Source organism: Somniosus microcephalus, chromosome 10, assembly GCF_052327205.1.
Source record: "Somniosus microcephalus isolate GS21.2 chromosome 10, FLI_Smic_1.0, whole genome shotgun sequence".
Classification (NCBI taxonomy): domain Eukaryota; kingdom Metazoa; phylum Chordata; class Chondrichthyes; order Squaliformes; family Somniosidae; genus Somniosus; species Somniosus microcephalus.
This window is the reverse complement of record NC_140996.1, coordinates 179,548,715-179,576,297: the sequence shown is the minus strand read 5'-3', so window position 1 is coordinate 179,576,297 and position 27,583 is coordinate 179,548,715. Positions and strand designations below refer to the sequence as shown.

At 44.9% G+C, this 27,583-nt stretch overlaps 2 protein-coding genes across 8 annotated transcripts in view; one reads left to right on the top strand and one right to left on the bottom strand.

Annotated features, from left to right (window-relative positions):
• mtif3 (mitochondrial translational initiation factor 3) overlaps nucleotides 1–8,580 on the top strand; it is a 19,209-nt gene extending 10,629 nt beyond the window's left edge. For 2 of the 5 annotated variants that reach the window (XM_085999273.1, XM_085999274.1), the window contains 3 exons: nucleotides 928–1,100; nucleotides 3,270–3,321; nucleotides 5,787–8,580. In XM_085999273.1, the coding sequence (XP_085855399.1) occupies nucleotides 928–1,098 (171 nt within the window). In that variant the 3' untranslated portion in view covers nucleotides 1,099–1,100; nucleotides 3,270–3,321; nucleotides 5,787–8,580. Of the gene's footprint in view, nucleotides 1–927; nucleotides 1,139–3,269; nucleotides 3,322–5,311; nucleotides 5,539–5,786 lie in introns of all 5 variants that reach the window. The other 3 variants (XM_085999275.1, XM_085999277.1, XM_085999276.1) reach the window with 3 other exon arrangements.
• Nucleotides 1,139–27,583, bottom strand: gtf3ab (general transcription factor IIIA, b). 3 transcript variants are annotated; one of them, XM_085999270.1, is made up of 9 exons: nucleotides 27,248–27,576; nucleotides 20,980–21,080; nucleotides 9,554–9,650; nucleotides 8,491–8,579; nucleotides 8,335–8,408; nucleotides 5,642–5,725; nucleotides 3,691–3,920; nucleotides 3,250–3,303; nucleotides 1,139–1,968 (listed from the first exon to the last, which is right to left on the bottom strand). In XM_085999270.1, the coding sequence occupies exons 1-9, from the start codon at nucleotides 27,545–27,547 to the stop codon at nucleotides 1,804–1,806; spliced, it is 1,194 nt and encodes a 397-aa protein (XP_085855396.1). In that variant the 5' UTR covers nucleotides 27,548–27,576; the 3' UTR covers nucleotides 1,139–1,803. The 3 variants fall into 3 exon arrangements, with proteins under 3 accessions (XP_085855396.1, XP_085855398.1, XP_085855397.1); XM_085999272.1 differs by lacking the exon at nucleotides 27,248–27,576 and adding an exon at nucleotides 24,145–25,332; XM_085999271.1 differs by lacking the exon at nucleotides 1,139–1,968 and adding an exon at nucleotides 1,975–2,308 and having other exon boundaries at nucleotides 27,248–27,583.

Here is a 27,583-nt window from a genome sequence, read left to right as displayed (position 1 = left end):
CAATATAACATAAAAGCACAATTTACCAGGTTGGTGCTCATCTAGTGAGGGAGGTATCTCTGGTTTCCTTTGTAAAATGAAGTGACATAGTTGAAAGCAGACCATCTCGATTTGGAATCTGGTACTTGAAATTGCAGCGTGATTTTAACTGGTTAGCTGGGAATTTCTTCAGGGGCGCTCCTGAAAACTGTGTCTATCGTGGGTTCCCAGTTAAGTTGGCTGACCAGGATAACTTGAGGAAATTCCCAGTGCTAGTTCTTGAAGAATCAGCTTTTAAATCAATTCCCCAGGCATTAGTTATGCAGTGTAAAGTTGTTCCTGCTGAGGATATGGTAACTTGCTAAAAATAGGCTTGACTGACCCCTTTGAGTTTCCATACAGCTATCCTAGTGATCGATAATGGATTGCATGTGCAGAATTTATTTCATAGCTGACTTGGTTGGTGCTGCTAATTAGTTTGCTTTGCTGTATCCCACATCATAAAAGCCCAGTTATAAAATGTGGTGAAGCTACAATTTGCACTGGCCTTAGCCCACTCAGTCCTGGCCAAAACAAAAATCCAGAATAAAGAGAGTTTGTGTGTAATGTGGTTTCTCTGCAGCTTGCCTTCTTGGGCTGCACTATTTCTGTCATAAAGCAGATACTAACTTTCTAGAACACAGAATTGCCAACGGTTATGGCTGTTTTCAGCAGCATAGTTGGAAATTTAGCTTCAGTCACAAACACAACGTGGTCAGGAAAGAGAAGATTTACATTTTATATGGTTCATCAGATATCGCATCTAGTATTTTTCTAATTGTAGATACTATTTGCAGTTGGATTGAGCTAGGATACTTATTTCCATTTAAAATTTTGAATTTACAGTACATGTGTGAATGTGGAATAATTTTTCAAGCTTTCTTCTAATCTAATAATCTCTTATCTAAGGAAATGCTGCTGGATCAAATTGTTCAGTCCATGCCTGACAAAGCTACCTACGTGTTCAGACCAAAGGTCACTAAAGAAGGGAAAGCAGTTATGTGCATTCTACGGCACCTGTCTGAAAAAGAACTGAAGGAGTACAAACAAAAAGTGAAAGCTGAAGCAGACTCTGTCTAAAGGTGCATGCTCCAAAACTACAAAAACTCACTATTCCAAAGCAAGTCAAAAACAGAACTTTAATTGTTAAATATATTCTTAACTTGTTCACAAAGCATTTCTGAATCCTTCATTTAACACAAGTTACATTGCTGACATTACATTTCAGATTTATCATAAAAAGTTGACTAGGAATAACATGCATGTTGACAGAATAAGGCCACTTCGGTGAAGTGCCACAGGGTAAATGGCAGCACTGGAACTGGAAGGCAGCAAGCAGTGTGGAGGAGAAAAAACATTGTTTAACAAATGTATTTAACAGAAAAAGGCCATTTGGCCTAATATATAGCAGAACTATAGTGAGCAGGTTTTTTACTATAGAATGACAGGATTAAACTATTAGTATATAAACAGACAAGAAAGTATTAGGAAGTATGAAAATAAACAATGTATAGGAATAAGAAAAGCCACAGTATTGCTTCCTATTACTGTTAGGAAGTAAAGGTAGATTTGAGCTCCTCAAGCTCAAACAATAAATAGTAGGGTATAGCATTGGAAAGGTCACGGACGTATCCATGGAAAGTCTTGATTGAAGTCTGTAATCTGGTTACAAAATCTCATTACCCTTTGAAGCAAGTTAATGAAGAATTTACAAATACCACATAGCAATGTAACAAGCCTTCAGAGTCCAAGATTTCCATCTCATTAATACTATAAATGAGGACATTAATTGGCTACCACCGGCTCAGTCAGCTCAGTTTTTTCCTTTATTTCTGACATCTTGGCCTTTTCAAGCATTTCAGTTAAAGTACTCGAGGCAGCAGCTGGCTGTTTCTTGGGAGGGATGTATCCAGCAAGACGAGAGGAAAGACCACGCTTCGGCCGTTTTCCCTGTCGGAAACAAGATGTAAACTGTATGACAGAACTAAAAGATTATTTTCTCAGAAGCACCCTGCTGCTTACTATGAAGCCCTGTGGGCTAACTACAAAAGACAGAATAATTCATGTTGAAATAAGTTTTCATTTTATACTAGTGACGATTGAAATCCCCAGAAGAGTAAGCAATGAAATGCCATCAGATTTGCTGCTCCAAGATCATTTTGTATCTCTGCTGGATTATTACATCCTCTGCACTTGTGTTAAAACTAGATTTCCTCTGCTGTTTTGATGATCTTTTTGAACTTTTGGGCGTTCCTTTTCCACCAGCAGGTAGTGGTTTCCAGTGCACAAACTAAACAGTGGGGAAAATATAGTTTTAGTGCAACTAGAAAATGCATCAGGGACTGGAGTTTAGTGGGCTAATTAATGAGCTTGCAGACTATAGTCAGGATACCTCAGCTAAAATAATAAAATACCATAATCATGGAACATGCTGGCAATGCACAAGTTAGTCAACAGCTAGACAAGAAAGATGGATTAACTTTGCACATGGAATCCTTCAGCAATATTGACAAAAGCAAATACTGTGGATTCTGGAAATCTGAAATAAACACAGAAAATGCTGGAAATACTTAGCATGTCTGGCAGCATCTGTGCAGAGAGAAACAGAGTTAACACTTCAGGTCAATGACTGTACATCAATTCTAATAAAAAGTAATTGACCTGCTGAGTGTTTCCAGCATTTTCTGTTTTTATGTCTAAAATGTTAACCTGGCTTATCGGATGTACATTTACTGGCTTAGCAGTTTTTCTTTTCAACTTTTGATATTCGATCCATGCAAAATAGCAGTGCCAAGCATCTAACTGTGCTAAGGTTAAAGAATTCTGGAAAAGTACTTTATAAATACACTAATTGTAGAAGTAAAATATAAAAAGGACCAACTACACTTTATCAGTAGTTCTTGAGCCAAGAATGTGTCCCCAAGCAGGACACTTCCTGCACTATTCCAGTTAAAGTACTGAGAATTACAAGTGCTCAAATAGCTTGAACTTTAAAAATCTCATTGGCTCTTTCACAACCACTGAGTGGTTCAATCTCTTCTACTACTAACATCTGCAGGAGTGATGAAAAATTTAGTATCACACCTGTCTTGTGATTATAAGGAGGCATGGATGATCACTGTGTAAGAGTTCACATATATTGAATTATTTGCATGCATTTACTTTTTGGCACACAATATAGTCACATAAAATACAATTTTTTTTTTTTTAATTCAACAGTATAAGAGGTACCTTTAACTTCTGTTTTTTAGGGTCATGAACAACAGAGTGGCGTTCCAAGCTTTGCTGCAACACAAATAAGTGGTAATATTTTAAGCATCTTACAATATTGGTCTATTTAGAGCACACTTGTCAGTTAAGGGGAATTTGCTCCATTAATTTTCAAAAGAATGGTTTTGTCCATAAATTAGTACATGCAAATAGTGTTTCTGTATTCAGTTATAAATTTATACCAAATAAACAGTCAATTTGTGTACTACATTCTGCAGATGTAGGGAACTAGATCTCTAGAATCTGTAACTACTTTTAAATTTGAATCAAAACAAGACAGAAACATTAATGTTCACACCAAAAAAAGCTAGGCTACTATGTGGAATCATTGTCAGCAGGTTCTCAATAAAAGGCTTGTACTATAACTAATATTTATAATTTAGAACAAAATAAAAAACTTACTTTCATGGAAAAGTCTTTCCTACAGCCAGGGTGTTCACAAACAAAATTTCGTTGTCCGTCGTGAAATGAGAGAATATGACTTCGCAGATTAAATGACGTTGTGTAGGTTCTCTCACAGCCCTTTCTGGGACATCGGAAGACTTCCCTCTCTTGAGTATGAATTTTAAGGTGTGCTTGTAAAAAGTCTTTGCGTTTGAAATTCTTATTGCATTGGCTACAAACAAAGGCTTCTAAATAAAAATTCAAAAATATATTAAGCAAAATTATAAATTACATTCCACCAATCGCATTTAATATAAAAATTTTTAAGTTTCACTTTCAAGCACTTCTCTCTCCACATTTTACATAAATAACTACTCTAGTGAGCGAAATGAAATCTACTAAGTACAAATAAGCTAGCAGCCCAAGAGAAAATTTATAACTATCCCAAACCCTCTCCCCAGAACAGCAGTTGTGGATCAGTACAGGTGACAGTTCTATATTTGAGTTCTGAAACTGTAGATATTCTTTAGAATTCAAGAAAAAAAAATCAAGATAATCCTCATCAGCAGCCTTTAAAATTAATTTAACATCTCATATCTTTCATTTTTGTTTAAATGTTGGAATATGTAAACTACAGGAAACGCTCTTAACCGGCACCTAAATATCCAGAAATCTCTCTTAACCGGCAAAATTCAGGAGTAGGTTCAGGTAAGTTTTACTATATATTAGTGGCCGTGTAACCGGGATTCCTGCACCTGTGGCCGTGCAACAGGGACTCCTGCACAAGTGCCGTGTAACCGGGGCTCCTGCACCTGTGGTCGTGTACGGGGCTCTCGTACCTTGGTAAGTATACCTCTCTGTAATACGGACTTTTTGATCAACCGGCACCACGCCGGTCCCGTCGGTGCCGGATAAAAAGAGTTTCCTGTACTATGCAAGCATTACTGACCGAACATGCATAAAAGGATTAATAGAAGGGAAACATGGCTCAGTAGCTTAAACCTAGAGCTATGAAGAAAAGCCAAAGCAGCGACAGGAGAGTAAGGGGGTGTGGGGGCAAACATGATCCAACTTTTTAAAGTAATGAAAAGAATCAATACACGGGTTATGAATATTTTATTCAACGAGGGGCCAAAATAAAATAAAGACACTATAATGAGCTGAAGCCAAGTGGTAAATGAGTAACTTCCTCATACTTAGTGTTACAGAATAGACACTGTTGCCTGGGACAGTCTCTTTAAAACACTCCAAAGGAAATCTTAAAACTTTCCAATAGAAAACGTACAGATTCCTGAAATAACAGAGGATATGGGCATGAGGTAGGATTTAGATGAAAACAATAAAATTGGAATCTGGATGAGAGGGTGAGTTAGGTGCCATTTTTCTCATCCATGTTATTACAATTGCTAGAGATGGTTATTAAATCAACAGTACATCAAACAACCTGGTTATTTCATTCTAGCTCGTTTATCCCACAAGGCTAAAAAAAAATTTAAACAAAAATGTCAAAGGGATATTCCAGGATCTTATTGCCATAGAATCAATTTAAATCCAGCCCTCTTATTATTAAACAGGATGCATTGCACATTGTCGAGCACAAGATAGAATTAAGCAGTAAGCATTTTTGTCCCACATACAGGAAACTCTCTGGTATCTGGCACGGAGAGGGTTATCTACCGAGGTTATTTTTAACAAACAAAGAGCCAAACACCTGTTACTGAGGTGTTCGGACTTCCGACAGCGCCAAGAAGCTGAGTAGTGGCAGTTTGGAGAACTACCCCCACTGACTAACTCGACCACCGCGGGGGACTCAGACTCGGCAACATTTCCGGTTATTGAGGTGTTTTCGGAGTATGAATTTTGCCGGTTAGTAGAGAATTCCGGATATTTAGGTGCCGTTTAAATGAGAGTTTCCTGTATGTCAACACGATTCAATTACTTTAGAGTTGATACTCATTTCTGTGGTTACCTGTGTGTTGCTTCTGCTTGTGGTCAAGTAACTCTGTCCAGGTCTTACCAATAAATGAGCAGCATTCCACTTTGCATGCATAACCTGCAGAACAATATGGCAATTCAATTAATTGTTAAAACTTCACTCTATATTTTGTGTACAGAACTGCCACTGGGGAATAGAAGAGCAGAAATATGCAACTCAAGTCTGGAGCTACATGCTTGCTGATGTCAAGTTTATTTTTTTCAAATCTAAGTTGACATTTCCATTAATCTGTACTGCCTGTGTGGTATAATAATTCAGTTTTACAATTAATATGTTGACTAATCATAAAGATCATTTTCTTCTGTATAAAGAAAGATAAGTGTATCCACATGAGCCAGAAATCCAAATAAAATATGACAGTCCAATTATATACAAAGCAAATGATTCTTGATAAAGTACTAGTAATTTAAATATTGTTGGGCTTTTCATTCACCAGTGTTTCGACACACTAGTTTAACACCAGATCTTGCAAGAAACCAATTGGTCTATATACCTGACCTTTTAACAAACCAATAAAATTTAGGTAATCAGTTACTGATGGTATTTAATTAGCCATTGTAGCTGAATGGTACCAAATGTATAGATCTGAAAATGGAAGAGACACTTGTCAAATTTTCAAAACACTACAGCAAAATAATACCCATTACATTTTTGGTTCTTTTCTAACCTTGGCCCAGATTATTTCAGCTCTTGTATTTTAGATCACTCATGGATAAGTCCCAACTCCCAATACCTTTCAGTGTGTCTATCGTTGCATTAAGATCTAAAGTAAGCTTTCGGTAACATACCTGGGAAATGAACAGCAAACCCTGTCTGATAATTGCTTTTACATACTAGACTTACTCTGCCTCCCCAAGATCTCAATTCCGTCTTTGAAAGCATTACAAGACATAATTTTAAGTTTAAATGATCAAGCAAATTTACTGTACAAAAGACAAGCAGGCAAATAAGTTAGTCATAAGAGCCATGTATTTACAGTAGTCATCCTGCCATCTAACTCAGCAAGTGAACAAAATAATAAAAATCACAACTCTTAAGCTAATGCTTGTAAATAACTTTTAAATAGTCTCTTTTCCTAGAATTTCTTAACATTGTGGTAAAATAGTTCATCTAAACTTTTTTTCCTGGAAATTCCAGATGTTTTTTCTCTTCTAGGAGTTTCAAACGGATTGAAAATGTCAGGTATCAAATAGACTCAATTTATGCAGCTTGCCAAGGTTGGGCATAGGTTATTACCCTTTTCGCTAATTATATTGCATATTCTACAATATGTAACCATCTGTTCTGGTGTGAGAGACTCATTAAAGAGTCCTTTTTATATCCTAACTTACTGTTTGACATTTCCTGGATTTTGAATATTGGATCATTCAAATTTATAAAGAAACTGTCATATACAAACTGACCCAACCACACAGCATTCCTCCAGCTTGTAACTGACAAAAGTTGCAACATTGGGCCGGATATTCCGCCCCCCTCGAGTGAGTAAGAGATGTGTACGCACCCGGAAGGGCCTCGCAAGTGCCGGATTCAGGCATGAAAAGCACATGCGCCAAAAGAATTCTCTTAACAAATCATCCGCATGCCCGGGAGAAGGGCCTCTGCAGACAGGGAGTTGCGCTTTCTGCACAACTTCCGCCTGCTGAAAACCTTTACATATCTTGCGCCTGGTAAAAGCAGCATAAGAGTTTTAAAAAAATTTTAAATACAATTTTTTCACTGGTTTATAATTTAAAAATACTTTTTAAAAAGGTTTATTTTTAGCCCCATAAAAAACTAATTATTTTTCAATAAATTAAATACATTTAATTGTCATTTTAATTAATTTAAAATGAGGTTTAAAATTTTTAAAAAATATTTGTTTAAGTGATTCCCATTCATACTTTTGACAGATCGGTGCATAGAGACCTGTCAAAAGTGTGAAGGGGGATTCCCTTCTTTGATTGGGATGGCCCACGTGATCCCAAAGTCGCTTGGTAACCGCATGCGCCCCAGGGATACCTGGGCCACTGCGCATTTCGTAGAGCAGAGGCCCAGGATCGCAAGCCTCAGGACCTACGGAGCCAGCAGCTAAGTTCGTAGATTTTTTTCCGATCGAAGGGATCCGTCCGCACATCGGAAATTCAGGCCCACTGTATTGAAATAAGCTTGCATAGGGATCTGAACTACAGTAAACTGCTTATGTACTGTGACTGGATTTAAAGGAAGCATTATATCAAAACTATACAAATACAGGGGTACTTCCTTTTTGTCACATATGCCTATATTTAAATCCACTTGCTGATGGGAGCTGTGCATTTTAAAGAGCAACCATCCTACACAAGTTTGTTTTTTTTGAGGGGTGGGTGGACAGTATAACAGAGAAAGAACAGTTAATGGTGAGTTGTACTAAAAAAAAAATCACAATATTGTCGCACCAGTCTCATTGCATAACTGCACCATAATATACTGGCAAAGGGGAATCCTAACTCCAGTTACAAACAATAGGATAAACCCGTATATAACAGTTTTTGCCATTTATCGTAATCAACAGATTAAAAACACTTTACCAGAGTAGTCGGCCCTATTTGCATTACTTAGAAGCCGGTTTTATCATGTGTGACGAGATGTTAGGAATAGTTGAACTATGCCATTCTCCTATTTGAAGGTTGGAACATAGAAGGACACACCTGCATGTATCTTTTCATGACGTTTCAATTTGCTTGGAAGACAGAAACGTTTGTCACACCCCTCATAATTGCACCTAGTAAAAAATTGAAATTCAAATAAATGTTAATGTTTCATGATAAAAAAAAAGTGCAATTATAGCAGAACTTGATACCTACTTGAATGGTGGCACATTTGTGTGTTCATATTGATGCACTTTGAGTTGCTGATGTTTCTTGAATGATCTACCACATCCTTCAAAATCACACTACATGGCCAAATACAAATTTGTCAATAATCACATGTATCAAATCTAATATAGCAGTTGACAGGTAAAAACCAAAAGATATTCATAGGTTCTTAGTTATATTTAATCTTGTAGAAGTGTGACAGCCCAAGCAGCACTTATATTCAAGCAGTAACTCCAATAATTAACACAAACAGTTGCTGAACATGGTTAAAGTTTTAACAACTTTTGTCAGCCTCAACTCAGTAGCAGCACTTTCATACAAGTCAAAAGGTCATGGGTTCAAGCCCCACTCCAGAGACGTGAGCACATAATCTAGGCTGACACTCCAGTGCACTACTTAGGGAATGCTGCTTTGTTGGAGGGCCTAGTCAGGGTTGCAATAGGACAGCTATAATCAGCTTCAACTCCCCTGGACCAGGAGAAAATCTTGCATGATTTTCATTCCTGATCACTATCCAGTAGCCCGTACTAGTATGTGTATGGATGCAAGAGATGCCATGATCAGGGTGGCTGTTACACTTCTCCCGCTCCCTTCTCCCCCTCCCTTTCCCCCCCACTAAAACAGCCTGCCAACATTCCAGGTCTAGTCTCATACAGGAAGATAGGCCACTAGGAAAAGATACTGGAGGGAAACCAACATCCATGAAAATGTACTTCCGCAGGAGTCAATGCCTTCAGGAGAGGAGACGGAGAAAATTGGCAAAGAAAATTCTACTATATTCAACAGTTACCATAATATGCCAGTGCCCCAGCTGTCAACCTTTGGGAAATCTGGCTCCTGGAATTTCACAGCCTAGAACACTAACACTGCTTTATGTATACAACACCATACTCGCTGTATGCGAGGAAGCTCCCATTTTGAGAACACAGGACACATGCATTACCAGTTTTTGGTCAGTTTGGAGTGGCCTATTTGGGATTTCTGTCTAAAAATATATACATTGGTAATTATACAGTTTAAAAGGAGCAGATAAGGGCAAAAGATTAATTACCAAATAAAGCTTTTCTACATTGTCATGCTTTCTTGAGATATGCTTCTTCAAATTGTCCTTTGTAGTGAAAGTTTTATTGCATCTTTCATCTGTACATCTGCAAGGCATAAAAAGTTAAAGGATAATCCATTTGGAGTGCTTCAAAGTGCGAACAAAACTAAAAGAAACCGAATAGTTACTTCATATTGTGGTGCTTTCAGTGATCGAGAAAGGAACCTCCTGAGCTTCACCTTTCATTAACTGCATCTTGTTCGTTCACCTCATACACAATCCCATTCGCTTATTGCACTGTCCTTTCTGTCTCCAAATCCCCCAATGCATTGATTTTGGATTCTTGGTCTATAAATCCCTCCATAGACTTGTCTACCCTACCAGTGCAATCTCCTTCAGCCTCGTGTTCTAGCTTGCACACTCTGATGTTCTAACTCTGGCCCATTGTGCATACCATTCTCTCCACTCCACTGTTGGTGGCAAAACCTTCAGCCATCATGGTCCTGCACTCTTCCTAAACCCTCCACCTTGCTCCATCTCTCCCCACATTCAAAAGCCTCCTCAGTCACCTTGCAACTCCTGCTCAGTGTACATTTTCCCTGCTGTAAAACTCTTGCACTGCCCCAATAATATGCTTAAATCACAACCTCAAGTGATAATGCAACCTGCTCTATGGCCATGGTTGATTATGGTGCAAATGTTTCTCTAATGCATCAGGGTTGACATTCTTGGCATAATTTTCTAGTGCAGGGATCTCAGACATTTGCTTTCCCCCCTCCCTTTCTGAACAAATGTGATTCATAGAAACGCTTTAAAGACATCCAAGAGCAAAACATCTCTGAACTCAGGTTATTGGTATGAAAGCTTCAATCTTAATTTTGCAGTAAGGGGGAATTAAATATTCATCTCAGTTTATGTTTACTAACATCACTTGAAAAGCTGGGAAATGAACAAAGATCACTACAGCTCTTATAGTGACACACCATTATTTGAAAAAAAGACAGCAGAAAAAAATCAGTTCTTGAGTAACATTTATGACTGCTTGATTAGTGAAGAGTTACATTTTTTTGAGGTGATTATAGACAAAGTAGATAGGGGAGTGTCTTTGGATGATGTCTATATGGACTTTCAGAAGGCATCTGATAAGGTACCACAAAAGTGATCAAAAATGAAAGTACATGAAATTGGAGGCAACCTTGAGACAGGAGTTGGTAATTTGATTGGGAGGTAGATGGAGAGCTTTTACCATATATAATCAATGACTTGGATGAAGGGAGAGAGAATTGTATATCTAAGTTTGCAGATGACACGAAGTTAGGAGCATAGTAAATTGTGTAGATAGCAAGTTACAAAGGTACATAAACATTAAATGAGTAGACAAAACTGGTAGATGGAGTTCAATGTGGGGAAGTGCCAGGTCTTCCACTTTTAATCCAAAAAAGACAAATCAGAATGTTTTCTTAATGGCGAGAGACTAGGATTGTGGAGAAGCTCCCCCTAACCCCAAACAAAGGCTTGTAGAAATCTGGAACCCCTCTCCCCAAAGAGGCTGTGGATGCTGGATCAATTAAACTTTAAGACTGAGATCGATAAACTTTTGTTAGGTAAAGGTATCAAAGGATCAGCCATGATCTGCTGGAACAGGCTCGATGTGCTGAATAGCCTACTTCTGTTCAACATAAGAACAGGAGTAGGCCATTCAGCCACTCGAGCCTGTTCCGCCATTCAATGAGATCATGGCTGATCTGCGATCTAACTCCATATACCCACCTTTGGTCCATATCCCTTAATACCTTTGGTTAACAAAAAGCTATCAATCCCCCGATTTAAAATGAACAATTGATCTTGCATCAATTGCCATTTGCAGAAGAGTTCCAAACTTCTACCACCCTTTGTGTGTAGAAGCGTTTCCCAATTTCACTCCTGAAAGGTCTGGCTCTAATTTTTAGACTATGCCCCCAAGTTATAGAATCCCCAACCAGCAGAAAAATTTTCTCTCTATCGGTTCCCCTTAATATCCTGAAAACTTCGATCAGATCACCCCTTCGCCTTCTAAATTCTAGGTAATACAACCCTAATTGGTGTAATCTCACCTCGTAACTTAATCCTTGAAGTCCAGCTATCATTCTGGTATGCCTACACTGCACTCCCTCCAAGGCCAATATATGCTTCCTAAGGTGTGGTGCCCAGAACTGCTCTCAGTACTCCAGGTGTGGTCTAACCAGGGCTTTGTATAGCTGCAGCATAACTTCTACCCCCTTGTACTCCAGATACATTCCATTAGCCTTTTTGATTATTTTATGTACCTGTTCATGACATTTTAATGATCTATGTACCTGAACCCCCAAGTCTCTTTGGATAGTCACTGTTTTTAGCTTTTCACCATTTAAAAAGGTACCCTGTTCTATCCTTTTAGGTCCAAAGTGGATGACCTCACATTTGCTTACATTGAAATCCATTTGCTTGTTTTGCCCATTCACTTAATCTACCAATATCCCTTTGTAATTTTATGCTTTAACCTACACTGCCGCCTATTTTTGTGTCATCGGCAAATGTGGATATATGACTTTCTCTGCCATCATCTAAGTCGTTAATAAATAGTGTGAATAGTTGAGGCCCCAACAGCTCCCTCCGGGACACCACTCGTCACATCCTGCCAATTTGAGTACCTACCCATAATCCCTACTCCGTCTCCTGCCGCTCAGCCAATTTCCTAACCAGGTCAATAATTTGCCCTCAATTCCATGGGCTTCTACCTTAGATAACAATCTCTTATTAAATGCCTTCTGGAAGTCCATATAAATAACATCCATAGACAATCCCCTGTCCACTACTTTAGACACCTCTTCAAAAAATTCAATCAGGTTTGTTAGGCATGACCTACCTTTCACAAATCCATGCTGGCTCTCCGATCAATTGAAAATTTGCGAAGTGTTCAGTCGCCCTATCCTTAACTATAGACTCTAGCAATTTCCCCAACACGACGTTAGGCTAACTGGTTTATAATTCCCTGGTTTCTCTCTTGCCATTCTTAAAAAGCAGAGTGACATATACAATTTTCCAATCTAACGGGACAACTCTTTTTTTTTTTAATTAGTTCATGGGATGTGGGCATCGCTGGCAAGTCCAGCATTTATTGCCCATCCCTAATTGCCCTCGAGAAGGTGGTGGTGAGCCGCCTTCTTGAACCACTGCAGTCCGTGTGGTGAAGGTACTCCCACAGTGCTGTTAGGGAGGGAGTTCCAGGATTTTGACCCAACGATGATGAAGGAATGGTGATATACTTCCAAGTCAGGATGGTGTGTAACTTGGAGGTGATGGTGTTCCCATGCGCCTGCTGCCCTTGTCCTTCTAGGTAGTAGAGGTCACGGATTTGGGAAGTGCTGCCAAAGAAGCCTTGGCAAGTTGCTGTAGTGCATCGTGTAGATGGTACACACTGCAGCCATGGTACGCCAGTGGTGGAGAGAGTGAATATTTAAGGTAATGGATGGGGTGCCAATCAAGCAAGCTGCTTTGTCCTGGATGGTGTCGAACTTCTTGAGTGTTGTTGGAGCAGCACTTATCCAGGCAAGTGGAGAGTATTCCATCACACTCCTTACTTGTGCCTTGTAGATGGTGGAAAAGCTTTGGGGAGTCAAGTGGTGAGACACCACAGAATATCTAGCCTCTGACCTGCTCTTGTTGCCACAGTATCGATGTGGCTGGTCCAGTTAAGTTTCTGGTCAATGGTGACCCCCAGGATGTTGATGGTGGGGGATTCAGTGATGGTAAGGCTGTTGAATCTCAAGGGGCAGTGGTTAGAGGCTCGCTTGTTGGAGATAGTCATTGCCTGGCACTTGTGTGGCACAAATGTTACCTGCCACTTATCAGCCCAAGCCTGAACATCATCCAGGTCTTGTTGCATGCGGACATGGACTGCTTCATTATCTGAGGAGTTGTGAATGGCACTGAACACTGTGCAGTCGTCAGCGAACATCCCCATTTCTGACCTTATGTTGGAGGGAAGGTCATTGATGAAGCAACTGAAGATGGTTGGGCCTAGGACACTGTCCTGAGGAACCCCTGAAGCAATGTCCTGGCGCTGTGATGATTGACCTTCAACCACCACAACCATCTTCCTTTGTGCTAGGTATGACTCCAGCCAGTGGAGTTTCCCCTCCCCGATTCCCATTGACTTCAGTTTTACTAGGGCTCCTTGATGCCACACTCGATCAAAAGCTGCCTATGGAATTCAGCTCCTTTGTCCATGTTTGTACATAAGCTCTAATGAGGTCGGAAGCCAAGTGGTCTTGGCGAAACCCAAACTGGGCAGCAGTGAGCAGGTTATTGGTGATTAAGTTCCACTTGATAGCACTATCGATGACACCTTCCATCACTTTGCTGATAATTGAGAGTAGACTGATGGGGCGGTAATTGGCCGGATTGGATTTGTCCTGCTTTTTGTGGACAGGACATACCCGGACAGTTTTCCACATTGTCGGATAGATGCCAGTATTTAACTACTGGAACAGCTTGACTAGAGGCGGCTAGTTCTGGAGCACAAGTCTTCAGCACGACAGCCAGGATGTTGTCGGGGCCCTACCCTTTGCTGTATCCAGTGCGCTCAGCCGTTTCTTGATATTATGTGGAGTGAATCGAATTGGCTGACGACTGGCTTCTGTGATGGTGGGGACCTCAGGAGGAGGCCAATATGGATCATCCACTCAGCACTTCCGGCTGAAGATGGTTGCAAACGCTTCAGCCTTGTCTTTTGCACTCATGTGCTGGGCTCCACCATTATTGAGGATGGGGATATTCATGGAGCTTCCTCCTCCCATTAGTTGTTTAATGGTCCACCACATAAGAACATAAGAAATAGGAGCAGGAGTAGGCCAATCGGCCCCTCGAGCCTGCTCCGCCATTTAATAAGATCATGGCTGATCTGATCCTAACCGCCAATCTACTATCACATCTACTACATCCACCATTCACAACTGGATGTGGCAGGACTGCAGAGCTTTGATCTGATCTGTTCATTGAGGGATCTCTTAGCCCTGTCTATAGCATGCTGCTTCTGCTTTTTAGCATGCATGTAGTCCTGTGTTGCAGCTTCCCCAGATTGGCACCTCATTTTTAGGTACATCTGGTGCTGCTCCTGGCATGCTCTTCTACACTCCTTATTGAACCAGGATTGGTCACCTATCTTGATGGTAATGGTAGAGAGGGATATGCCGGGCCATGAGGTTACAGATTGTGGTGAAATACAATTCTACTGCTGCTGATGGCCCACAGCGCCTTATGGATGCCCAGTTTTGAGCTTCTAGAGCTGTTCTGAATCTAACCCATTTAGCACAGTGCTAGTGCCACACAACACGATGGAGGGTGTCCTCAGTATGAAGATGGGACTTCATCTCCACAATGACTGTGCGGTGGTCACTGCTACCAATGCTGTCATGGACAGATGCATCTGCGACAGATAGATTGATGAGGATGAGGTCAAGTAGGTTTTTTCCCTCGCGTTGGTTCTCTCACTACCTGTCGCAGACCCAGACTGGCAGCTTTGCAGCTCCTTACTAGCAGGGAAGTGCGGGTGGCCCATGAGGGATGATGGCAAGGGGACATGGAAGTGGGGGCTCTTCTCAGAGCGCTCCCACTTCTCCCCCGTTGCCTCCCCCTCAGTCAGAGCCCCACATGATTCCTCGGATCCCGATGGCCAAGTCTGCCCCTGCACAATCGCAGGAGGAGCAGACTTTGGCGGGGCCATCACAGAGGACGTCTGCCAAAAGTGTCTGACGAGTTGCAGCAGGGAAGTGAGCAGCCTGCCTCTACCTCTGCTGAAGCCACAGGGGTTGCACCTTGTACATGCACACGGAAAAGAAAAATGACAAAAGTAGACGCACATAGGTCTATGAAAAAATGTGTGTTAAGTTTCAGTTATTGATGACACACAAATGTTTTTCTTTGCACCACTTTCGGGTCTTGTCCATTGTTGCCTCAAACCTTGGAAGTGGCTTTTTGTCACTTGGACCGAATGGTGAGTCATTATTTAACCTCGAACATTGGGGCTTTGAGTGAGAGGAATGCTTTATGGTGTTGTTGGGGGCAGGGGGAACTTAGCACAGCATGTGGCAGGCATGTGGCTGCATTGGAGTAAGTTAATTAAATCTGGCCATGATGAGGCCATCCGGAGCCTCCCGGGCAGCAATGTGCAACGCTGCTGGTGCCATCTCCACCTCAGGTTCTCCTCATCTTCCACCTGCTCCTCCTCGGAAGAGGTGTGCTGTCCGCCATGCACCTACTGCAGCTCCAATTCTCACTGCTGCGCTATATTGTGTAGCGAACAGCAGACAATGATTCTGGAGACCTTGACTGGTGCATACTAAAGGGCTCCTCCAGGTCTGTAAAGGCATCTGAAGCGCATCTTCAGCATGCCTATTGCTTGCTCTATGACATAGCTGGTGGACATGTGGCTACCAATATAACACTCCTCTGCCTCAGTACTTGGCCTCCTCAGGGATGTCATTAGCCATGTTTTCAGTGGATAGCCCTCATCTCCAAGCAGCCAGCCGGTAAGTCTGTTTGGAGATGCGAAGAGCTGAGGGAGGGCAGACTGGCGCAGCACAATGAGTCATGACAGCTGCCAGGGAATCTGGCACATTTTTTTTTATGGTTGCAGACGAGCTGCACATTGAGGAAGTGAAAGCCCTTGCGATTCACAAACACTCCTGGGTGATGGGGTGCCTTCATGGCCACATGTGTGCAGTCGATAACACCCTGCACCTGTGGGAAGTCAGCCAGAGCCGCAAAGCTGAGCGCCCGCTCAGTAACAGTGGCCTAATCAGTGGGAAAGTTGATATCATTGGCTGACTTGACTTGTGAAACATGGCATTGGTCACCTGGGTGATGCATCTGTGGGCAGCTGACTGCAAGATCCTGCAATTGTCTGCTGTTGATCCCTGGAAGGAACCAGAGGTGAAAAAGTTGAGGGTGGTGGGGACTTCGACAGCCACTGGTAAGGAGTGTCCACCAGGACCTGTGGGCAACAGGTCTCGTTCCAGCAAGCTACAAGTGTCTGCGACAACCTGGCACAATAGCCTGTGCCTCCCGAAGCACTGCTGCTCAGTTATTTTCCAAAAACTCATCCTCTGCCTGTATACCCTTTGTTGGGGGGTATCGCCTCCTGCACGCTGCAGTGCCCCCTCTCTCCTGTGGACACCAGGTCGTTGAGGAGAAGGTCGGTGGTGTTGTTGCTACTGCTGCTGGTGGGGCTCATCCTGGTCCTATTCTGAGGACCAAGGTAAGAAAGCATCAGCGGCACCCATGCTGATGTAGTAGATGGCAGGTAAAGTGGAGAGGAGATGGCCAATCCCTCAATGTTGTGATAGTGAGTAGCAATGTGGTGAGAATGGCTTCCCAGGTTTCAAAAATGACCTGCAAGCTGCTGACACCGAAATCTGTGGACAAAATGGAGTGAGCAAGAGCCTTTCCATGAGGCAAGTAATGAGGTGTAATGTTGCAGTATTTGTGCTTTTCCCAGCTGTCAATGAACTTGCCAATGGCCACTGAGCTTCCGCCTCCCCTTCACAGACCAGGTACCCGACCTGCCCCCAAACTCTCACACATGGCAACGGGAAAATTGCAGCCACCGCCTGAAAGGGTGGTAAAGGCAGAAACCCTCATCGCATTTAAAACGTACTTGGATATGCACTTGGAAGTGCCGTAAACTGTAAGGCTACAGACCAAGAGCTGGAAAGTGGGATGAGACTGAATACCTCTTTCAACCGGCGCAGACACGGTGGGCCAAATGGTCTCCTTCTGTGCTGTAAATTTCTATTATTCTATGATCAGGGCGGTTACGACAATAGGGCAATTGTTTAACAATATGAAGCCCGGTCATGCAGTGTCCGAGACTCTGAACTGATTCAGTTATTAGAACAAGATTTGAGGTGGGTGTGGAACAATTCAGAACTTAGTATTTCAGATAGAATCAGCTTTAGCTAAATTATACTCAAACCCAGTAATCAGCAGAGACAATAATTGGGTTAGTATTGCGATGGCAAATAAGCGCATGTGCGAAAACCCGGAATTTGCGATCAGTCAAGATTCTGCTCGACAGATCGTACGCATCCGCTGGAAATTGACATTCGCTGGCGCAGGGTTGGGCTATTTGCCCAACTACTGCCCAGCAAATGCCCATGAAACTCTTATGCTTGGTAAGAGCAGGCGTATGGCCTTCTTTTACCAGCGTAAGGGTTTAAATAAATATTAAAATAACATTTTTAAAACAATTTAAACATAACCTAAACTAATTTTAAAGGTTTTTGTATGTTTGGCCCCTTGAAAAATTTTTACATTTATTTTTCAAAAAATAAATTTTTTGTTTTAAATGTTTAATTAAATTGTATTTTAATTGATTTTGAACATATGATTATTTTTATTTCCGTGCTGTGAAATGCATTTTTTAGGCAATTCCTAATTATGCTTATGGGGATTCCGTACGTAAATGGAATCCCCATGAGCATAACAGGAATCCCCTTTGTCATTGGTTGGGCCAGCCCACATGATCCCAAGGTCACTTGTAACCACATGCGCCCCTGGGATACTTGGGCCTTTACGCAGGCGTACGCCTGCAGGCCCAGGAGTGTAATCTTCGAAGGTCCGGAGCAATCAGGTAGGTGCGTATTTTTCTTGCGGTTCGGAGGCGTTCGCCCACGGGAAACCTCCGACTACAATTTCTACCCCATTATCATTTACCGCAAATAAATTACATTTCTAATATTTACATTTTATCTTCCATTCTTCATTCAAATAATACTTCAGAATACAATATTTATATTAATCAAATCAACTTTTATTGTCATTGTTAGTGCACAAGTGCAGTACAACGAAATGTAGGCTTGCGGCTCCCGAGAGTGTACATTTAGATTAAGACATTTAAACATTCAACATACATTTGGCTTGTAATACATTAACATAAACATAACCATAATAAAGTGCATTGGCAGATGTGCAGACTTTAGAGTTTATTTGTGGAGTTCAGTAGGATGACAGCCCTGGGAAAGAAGCTGTTCCTAAATCTGGTCGTACGGGTGCGAATGCATCTGTAGCATCTCCCAGATGGCAGGAGGGCGAACAGACTGTGGCTGGGGTGGGTAGGGTCTTTGATGATGGACCGTGACCTCCGTAAACAGCGTTTCTGGTATATGTGTTCTATGGTCGGTAGCCGGGTGCCGGTAATGCGTTGGGCAGTTTTGACTACCCGCTGCAGGGCTTTCCGGTCATAGTAGCTACAGCTGCCATACCATACTGTGATGCAGTTCATCAGGATGCTCTCTATTGTGCAGCGGTAAAAGTTAGAGAAGATCAGGGGTGACAGGTTACATCCCTTCAGCCTCCTTAGGAAATATAGGCGCTGCTGGGCCTTCTTCACCAGAGAGGAGGTATTGAGGGACCAGGAGAGGTCTTCCGTGATGTGGACTCCGAGGGACTTAAAGCTGTCCACCCTTTCCACCACAGCCCCATTGATGTGGATGGGGGTGTGACTTCCGCCTTTAGACTTCCTGAAGTCCACAATGATTTCTTTGGTTTTCTTGATGTTAAGGGCCAGGTTGTTATCGGCGCACCACTTCACGATATTCTGGACCTCCTCCCTGTAGGCTGACTCATCGTTGTTGGTGATCTGGCCTACTACCGTGGTATCATCCGCAAACTTGATGATGGTGTTGGAACCATGAATAGGAGTAGAGGAGGGGGCTCAGCATACATCCTTGTGGGGCCCCCATGTTCAGGGTCGGGGGGGGGGGGAAAAGGTGTGGTTACCTAATTTGACAGACTGGTTCTGATATAGTGCCACTGGGAATAATTAAAGATATTGAAGATGGATTTTGGACTTCATTATAAAACCAAAATACCAGTTTTAAGGAAACTGAAAGGGTTGGTTAGAAACCTGGATTAATTACCTGAAACTCATGTTCAAGACGGCATGCTGGGAAGGTTGGCCACATTCAAAAAGTCTTATTCAGCAGACTGTCTAGGAGGTTAAATATAAGGCTGTTGCGAAGCCTTGAATGTCTGAGAGAAGTTATTGTAAACATCAGATACTGTACTATCAACTATTTTTAAAAGCATGGGAAAGTACTAGAAACTTGTTTTGCACTAGCAAAAAGGGTATAAAACCAGCCATTTCAGCAAATTCAGAACGACAGTCCATGAGAGCAAGAGACAGTCCAGAAGAACACCACACAGGATGTCGAAGGATTATTAACCACTTAGTCTCCTGAAGCAGAAGAATTGGCCATTTTGAGTTTTGTGTTGTACTGCTGACTTAAAAGGCTGTATAAAATCACTATCTGTAAAACTTGTATTTTAAAGCTAATAAAACCAAAAGTTAGAAAAGTAATACATCATGGTTGATTCTTACCTATTACAGTAGAGTTAGAGGCACAGGATGCGGCCATTCAGCCCATCGAGTCCGTGCCGGCTCTCTGTAGAGCAATCCAATCAGTCACATTCCCCAGCTCTATCCCCGTAGCCCTGCAAGTTTATTTCCCTCAAGTGCCTATGCAGTCTCCCCTTGAAAACATGGAGTGTCTCCGTTTCCATCAGCAGCGAATTCCAGGTCATCACCACTCGCTGTGTAAAAAGATTTTTCCTCACGTCCCCCCTGTATCTCTTGCCCAAAACCTTGAATCTGTGTCCCCTAGTCCTTGTACCATCAATTAGTGGGAACAGCCTTTCCCCATCTAGCCTATCCAAACCCATCATAATCTTGTACACCTCTATCAAATTACCCCTCAACCTCCTTTGCTCTAATGAAAACAAATCCAGCTTCTCCAACCTGTCCTTGTAGCTAGATCCCCCATCCCCAGAACCATTCTGGTAAATCTCCTCTGCACCATCTCAAAGGCCTTCACATCCTTCCTAAAGTGTGGTGACAAGGACTGGACGCAATACTCCAGTTGTGGCCTAACCAGCGCTTTATAAAGGTTCAGCGTAACTTCTCTACTTTTGTACTCAATACCTCTATTTATGAAGCCCAAGATCCCATATGCTTTGTTAACCACTCTCAATATGTCCTGCCACCTTCAGGGACCTATGCACATTAACTCCCAGGTCCCTCTGTCCCTGCACACTCTTTAAAACTGTGCCATTAAGTGTATATTGCCTCTCCCTGTTCCTTCTGCCAAAATGCATCACCTCACACTTCTCTATTAAATTCCATCTGCCACTTGTCTGCCCATTCTGCTAGCCTTTCTACATCCTGTTGCAGTCAATTGGTATCATCACTGTTTGCCACACCCCCAAGTTTGGTGTCATTGGCAAATTTAGAAATTCTACCTGTATTCCAATATCCAGGTCATTTATATATCAAAAAAAGCAGTGGCCCCAAGTGTTAAGAGAATATGAAAACAAACACCGTACACTAAATTAAAGAATGTCTTAATGTATACACCGACCTGAATAGCTTTTCTCCTTTATGAATCTGAAGGTGTCTTGCAAGGTGACCTTTTCTGGAGAAACCTTTTCCACAACCCTCATATTCACAAGCAAATAGTTTCTGAAAAAAACCAAATCAAGATTGTGATATACCTATCAATTCCTCCAATAAAAGGCGAAAAGTTACGAAGGTGACTAAAAGGTTTTTATTGACTAAATAACAGAGCCCACTCTCGTGGGTGATCCGATCCAAGCAGGAGGAATACCAGCCAGTCGCTCACCTTTATACCTGGCCTGGTGGGTGGAGCCAAGGCGGAGTCGGCAGTGGTCATCCCAGGTATAGCAGTGTGGCAAGAGGCGACCTCGTACCGTGATACAATAGTGGTCAGTGATACAGTTATAACGAACAGTGGTGAACAGTGCTAACTACTAACAGTGATACGATAGTGAACGTGGTTTACCACATTCACCCCTTGTTTAGAATTAAGTCCGGCGGGGTGAAGTGTACTACCAATTCTGGTAGGTCAGTCTGTCCGGAGGCTTCGTAAGCCTCTCCGATCGCCGCAGCGGTGGTGTTGCCTTATCCGGTGCTGGTGCCTTATCCAGTGTTGATGCTGGTGTTTGCGTGGTCGGCGAGGGCTCGTGGGGTTCCGGCATGCCGTCTACCTGGACTGAGGTTGGGGGGGGGGGGGTGGTGGCGGTGTTTCCGGATCGGCTGAGGGGGCGAGGTCTCGGAGGGAGACAGTGTCCTCCCGCCCGTCTGGGTACGCCACGTAGGCGTACTGGGGGTTGGCGTGCAGGAGGTTCACCCTCTCGACCAGGGGGTCCGTTTTATGGGTCCTCACGTGTTTCCGCAGCCAGACCGGCCCCGGGGCGGTCAGCCAGGTTGGTAGAGTGGTTCCCGTAGTCGACTTCCTGGGGAAAACGAACATTCGTTCATGGGGGGTGGTGTTAGTGGCCGTGCAAAGTAATGACCGGATGGAGTGCAGCGCTGTCGGGAGGACTTCTTGCCAGCGGGAGGTTGGGAGGCCCTTAGACTTTAAGGCTAAGAGGACGGCCTTCCATACCGTTGCGTTCTCTCTTTCCACCTGACCGTTACCTCTGGGGTTGTAGCTGGTGGTCCTGCTTGCTGCAATACCTCTCTCTAGGAGGAATTGCCGGAGTTCCTCGCTCATGAAGGAGGAGCCCCGGTCGCTGTGTATATAGTTCGGGAACCCGAACAAGGCGAAGAGGGCATTCAGGCACTTAATGACCGTGCTACTGGTCATGTCGGGGCAGGGGAAGGCAAAGGGGAAACGGGAGTACTCATCAACGATGTTGAGGAAGTACACATTACGGTCAGAGGACGGGAGGGGCCCCTTAAAGTCGATGCTCAGGCGCTCGAAGGGGCAGGTGGCCTTGATCAGGCTTGCTCGGTCCGGCCTATAGAAGTGCGGTTTGCACTCCGCACAGGTCTGGCAGTTCCTGGTCATGGTCCTGACCTCCTCGATGGAGTAGGTCAGGTTGCGGGCCTTAATGAAATGGTAGAGTCTGGTGACTCCGGGGTGGCAGAGCTGGTCGTGGAGGGTCTGAAGCCTATCGATATGCGCGCTGGCGCATGTCATTCGTGAAAGGGCATCAGGGGATTCGTTCAGCTTGCCTGGCCGGTACAAGATCTCATAATCGTAGGTGGAGAGCTCGATTCTCCATCTCAAAATCTTGTCATTCTTGATTTTGCCCTTCAGCTTGTTATTAAACATGAAAGCCACCGAACGCTGGTCGGTGAGGAGGGTAAATCGTTTGCCTGCCAGGTAGTGCCTCCAGCGCCGTACTGCCTCCACGATCGCCTGGGCCTCTTTCTCGACCGACGAATGTCGGATCTCGGGGCCCTGTAGGGTCCTTGAGAAGAAGGCCACTGGCCTCCCCTCCTGGTTTAGGGTGGCGGCTAAGGCGAAGTCGGATGCGTCGCTCTCCACCTGGAAGGGGATGGACTCGTCCACTGCGTGCATCGTGGCCTTGGCTATGTCTCCCTTAATGAGGGAGAAGGCCGCGCACGCCTCCTCCGTGAGGGGGAAGGAAGTGGCTTTCAGGAGGGGTCTGGCTTTGTCCGCGTAATTGGGTACCCATTGGGCATAGTAGGCGAAAAGCCCCAGGGTTCTCCTAAGTGCTTTAGGGCAGTGGGGGAGGGGTAGCTCCATGAGGGGGCGCATTCTTTCTGGGTCGGGGCCGATGATTCCGTTCTCCACTACGCAGCCGAGGATGGCAAGGCGCGTGGTGTTAAACACGCATTTCTCCTTATTGTAGGTGAGGTTCAGCCGTTGGGCCGTACGGAGGAATTTCTCCAGATTCGCGTCATGTTCCTGCCGGTCGCGGCCGCAGATAGTGACGTTATCTAGGTAGGGGAATGTAGCCTGCAGTTCGTTCTGGTCAACCATCTGGTCCATCTCCCTTTGGAAGACCGAGACCCCATTAGTGACACCGAAGGGGACCCTAAGGAAGTGGTATAGGCGCCCATTCGCCTCGAAGGCGGTATACTGGCGGTCCTCAGGGTGGATAGGGAGTTGGTGGTAGGCCGACTTCAGGTCGATGGTCGAGAATACTTTATACTGTGCAATCTGATTGACCATGTCAGATATGCGGGGGAGGGGGTATGCGTCCAGCTGGGTATATCTGTTTATGGTCTGGCTGTAGTCGATGACCAGGCGGTTTTTATCGCCGGTCTTTACGACTACGACCTGGGCACGCCAGGGGCTGCTGCTCCCCTCGATAATGCCCTCTTTCAGGAGGCGCCGCACCTCAGAGCTAATGAAGGCTCTGTCCCCGGCGCTATACCGCCTGCTCTTGGTAGCGACGGGTTTGCAGTCAGGGATAAGGTTAGCAAACAGAGAGGGTGGCGGGACCTTGAGGGTGGAGAGGCTGCAGGTGTTACGCGGTGGGCGGTTTAACGTTTGCTGGTTGTTGACTGTGAGTGGGGGGAGGGGTCCACCGTATGCTAGGGTTACGCTTTGGAGGTGGGATTGGAAGTCCAGCCCTAGTAGGACGGCAGCGCAGAGATGGGGGAGGACGAGGAGTTTAAAGTTTTTATACTCCGTGCCCTTAACCGACAGGGTCACGACACAGTAGCCGCTGATGTCCGTGGCGTGGGACCTCGATGCCATCGAGATTCGGCTGCGCGTTGGTAGGACAGAGAGGGAGTAGTGGCTCACCGTGTCTGGGTGGATGAAGCTCTCCGTGCTTCCGCTGTCGAACAGGCAGGTCGTGGCGTGGCCGTTCACTTTGATGTCCATCATTGACTTGAACAGATGGTGCGGGCGGGCTTGGTCCAGGGTGACGGAAGCTAGTGTGTAGCTGAGCGAGTCGTTGTCATCTGCGGGCGAGGCGGTCGGGCGTGGTGAGTAAAATGGCGTCTCCCACGAGGTAGGGCCCCATGAGGCACTATTGGGGTCGGTTGCCTTAATCAAAGATGGCCGCCCCCATGACTCATGTGTGGGGATGCTGGCCTCAGTTGCCCTAAACAAAGATGGCCGCCCCCATAGTTCGCATGCAGCACTGCTGGCCTCTGAGGATCCGCTCCTGCAGGCCTTGGAGAAGTGGCCTTTCTTCAGGCAGGTTTTGCATATGGAGTTCTTGGCTGGGCAGCGCGACCTCGGGTGCTTCTCCTGGCCACAAAAAAAAACAGCCGGCGGCCCGATCGCGGATGCCCGATGTCGGGGCCGGTCGGGTCCGGGACGCCGACGCAGAGGTAGGTCCCGGGGACGGCGCTGGGAAGGGTGCTGTGGTAGGGGTCGGGCCCGAGTCCCAGGGTCGCGAGCAGTACCTGGTGAATGCTTCCTGATCTTGGTGGGCCACTTCCAGGGAGATAGCGAGGGCTTCAGCTTTTTCCATGCGGAGGTCTTTAGCTTCCAGCAGTCTTTGCCGTGAGTACTCGGACCGTAGGCCTTTCAGGAATGCGTCGCGGATATTATCTTCAGTATTTTCGGCTGCCGACACCGATTTAAAGTCACAGTTCCTGGCGAGTGCATATAGCGCCTGTGAGAATTCGGCTACTGATTCTCCTGGCTGTTGCGGCCGTGATCTTAGGAGGTGCCTAGCGTACATGTAGTTTACCGGGGTCCGGTACTTCTGTTTCAGCAGGTTGATGGCGGTCTCGTAGGTAGTCATGTCCTCGATGAGAGTGTATACTCTCGGGCTCAGTTGTGCCTGCAGGACACTTAGTTTGGATGCCTGAGGGACGCTGGATTCTCTCAGGTATGATTCGAAGCAGACCAGCCAGTGTTTAAAGTCTGCAGCTGAGTTTGCTGCTCGTGGGTTCAGGTCCAGGTACGGCGGTCTGAGGGCTCGCAGCCAAGCTGGCTGGTGTGGCTGTGCTCCTGGGAGCTGCGCTGGTGGCTCCTCCGCCGGTTGTGACTCGTTGTCGGACATCATTAAATTTAGTCAATAAAATTGATATACCTATCAATTCCTCCAATAAAAGGCGAAGAGTTACGAAGGTGACTAAAGGTTTTTATTGACTAAATAACAGAGCCCACTCTCGTGGGTGATCCGATCCAAGCAGGAGGAATACCAGCCAGTCGCTCACCTTTATACCTGGCCTGGTGGGTGGAGCCAAGGCGGAGTCGGCAGTGGTCATCCCAGGTATAGCAGTGTGGCAAGAGGCGACCTCGTACCGTGATACAATAGTGGTCAGTGATACAGTTATAACGAACAGTGGTGAACAGTGCTAACTACTAACAGTGATACGATAGTGAACGTGGTTTACCACAGATTGTTTTTTCAAGCTTTTTCTAGAAGTTCTTTGCAAAAATCATTCAATACCAAAGACAAAAAGATTCACCTGCAGAACTCTTCTTCCCCCCCCCCCCAAGTCATGTACAGCAGCACTTTCAAATTCCCAACTGTCTAGCCTTTGGCCCTCCATTCACCGCATTACTTCTGCAGCTCAAATCACACCCTCGCCTCCGCCTTTGATGCCCTTGTCCCCAGCAAAATGCCTCTCCTCCATTGTCCAGCTGAGTGGGACTGCCCTTGCCTGGTTCTACTTTTGCCTATCCAGTCGTAACCAGAGAATCTCCTGCCATACCTTCTCTGTCCGCTCCCACACAGTTAACCCAAGGATCAATCTTTGGCACCCTCCTACTTCTCATCTATATGCTGCCCCTCAACAAAAACCAACCAAAAACATATCAGGTTCTCCATGTACACTGACGGCACCCAGCTCTACCTCACCACCACCCCCCCTCTCGACCCCTCCTATGCCGGTGTTGTCATGGTGTGGAGATGCCGGAGTTGGACTGGGGTGGACAAATGTAAGAAGTCACACAGCAGTGTTGTCAGACTGCTTATCCGTTATTCAGTTCTGGATCAGCCAAAATTTCTTCCAATTAAACAAACATCGGGAAGACCGGAGCTATTGTTTTCAGCCCAACACAAACTATATTCCCTAGCCACCGATATCATCCCTGGTCACTGTCCCAGGATGAATCAGACTGTTTGCAATCCCAGCGTCCTATTTGACCCTGAGCTTCCAACCCCATATCCTCTCCATCACAAAGACCGCCTACTTCCACCTCCGTAATATCACTACAGCTCATCTGATGGAAACCCCCCTCCATGCTATTGTTACCTCCAGACTCTACTATTCCAATATACTCTCCTGGTTTGTATCCCATCTTCCATCCTGCATAAACTTAAGCTCATCCAAAACGCTGCTGCCCATATCCTAACTTGCTGCAGGTCCCGTTCACCCATCACCCTGTGCTTGCATTGGCTCCTGATCCACCCATACCTTGATTTTAAAATTCGATCCTCGTGTTTAAATCCCTCCATGGTCTCTTTGCTCCCGATGTTATCTTCTCTAGCCCTACAACCCTCCGAGAACACTGTTTTTAATCTGAAGAGCCTTGGGAAGTTTGCTATCCTTAAATGCGCTTTGTATAAATACAATTGAGATTTTCAAGAGCTGGAAGAAGTGCCAATAGAAGAGCCACAACAAGGTTGATCCCTAATGTCTGAGCTGTGAGGCTTTTACTAGACTATTCAGCATGAGTAAGAGGTAGCTGAGTGATGACTATATAGAGGTATAGAAGATAAGAAATGTTATGTAAAAAGTTAATGCAGAATATTATCCCTAGGATATGTAGCGGCCTCCACCCTGTTGATCAGCTGCTCCTGCAGCGCACTTCTAACGTTGAATGAAGCAGCGCATCCTGACTGAGGCTTTGATTGGAGGTGTGACTCGGGCCCAGTGGAAAAGATACCCGGGCACCACTCCTGCCAGTATCAGTGGCCGGGCCGGGCCGGCGCTCTTACCTCCCCCGTGTGTCTGCAGAGGTGAGCTTGCAGCCGCCAGTTCTTCGAGAACGTAGCTCCGCAGCCGAAAGAGCAAATGAAGAGATTCCCCGAGAGTCTGGCCGCTGCCTTGCCCAGCTCCGGGGGCATCTGCCACTCTCCCAGCCCCTTCGCCAACAGCGCCTCTCCACCGCCAGCAGCCGCGCTCGGCTCCAGCTCCAGCTCCGCCTCCTCCTCACTCCCGGCTCCGCCGCCAGCAGCCGCGCTCGGCTCCTCCTCCTCACTCCCGGCTCCGCTCAGTGCCCGGGTCCCGCGATCCATGCCCGCGCTCACATGGAGCGCACAGCCTCAGCGACT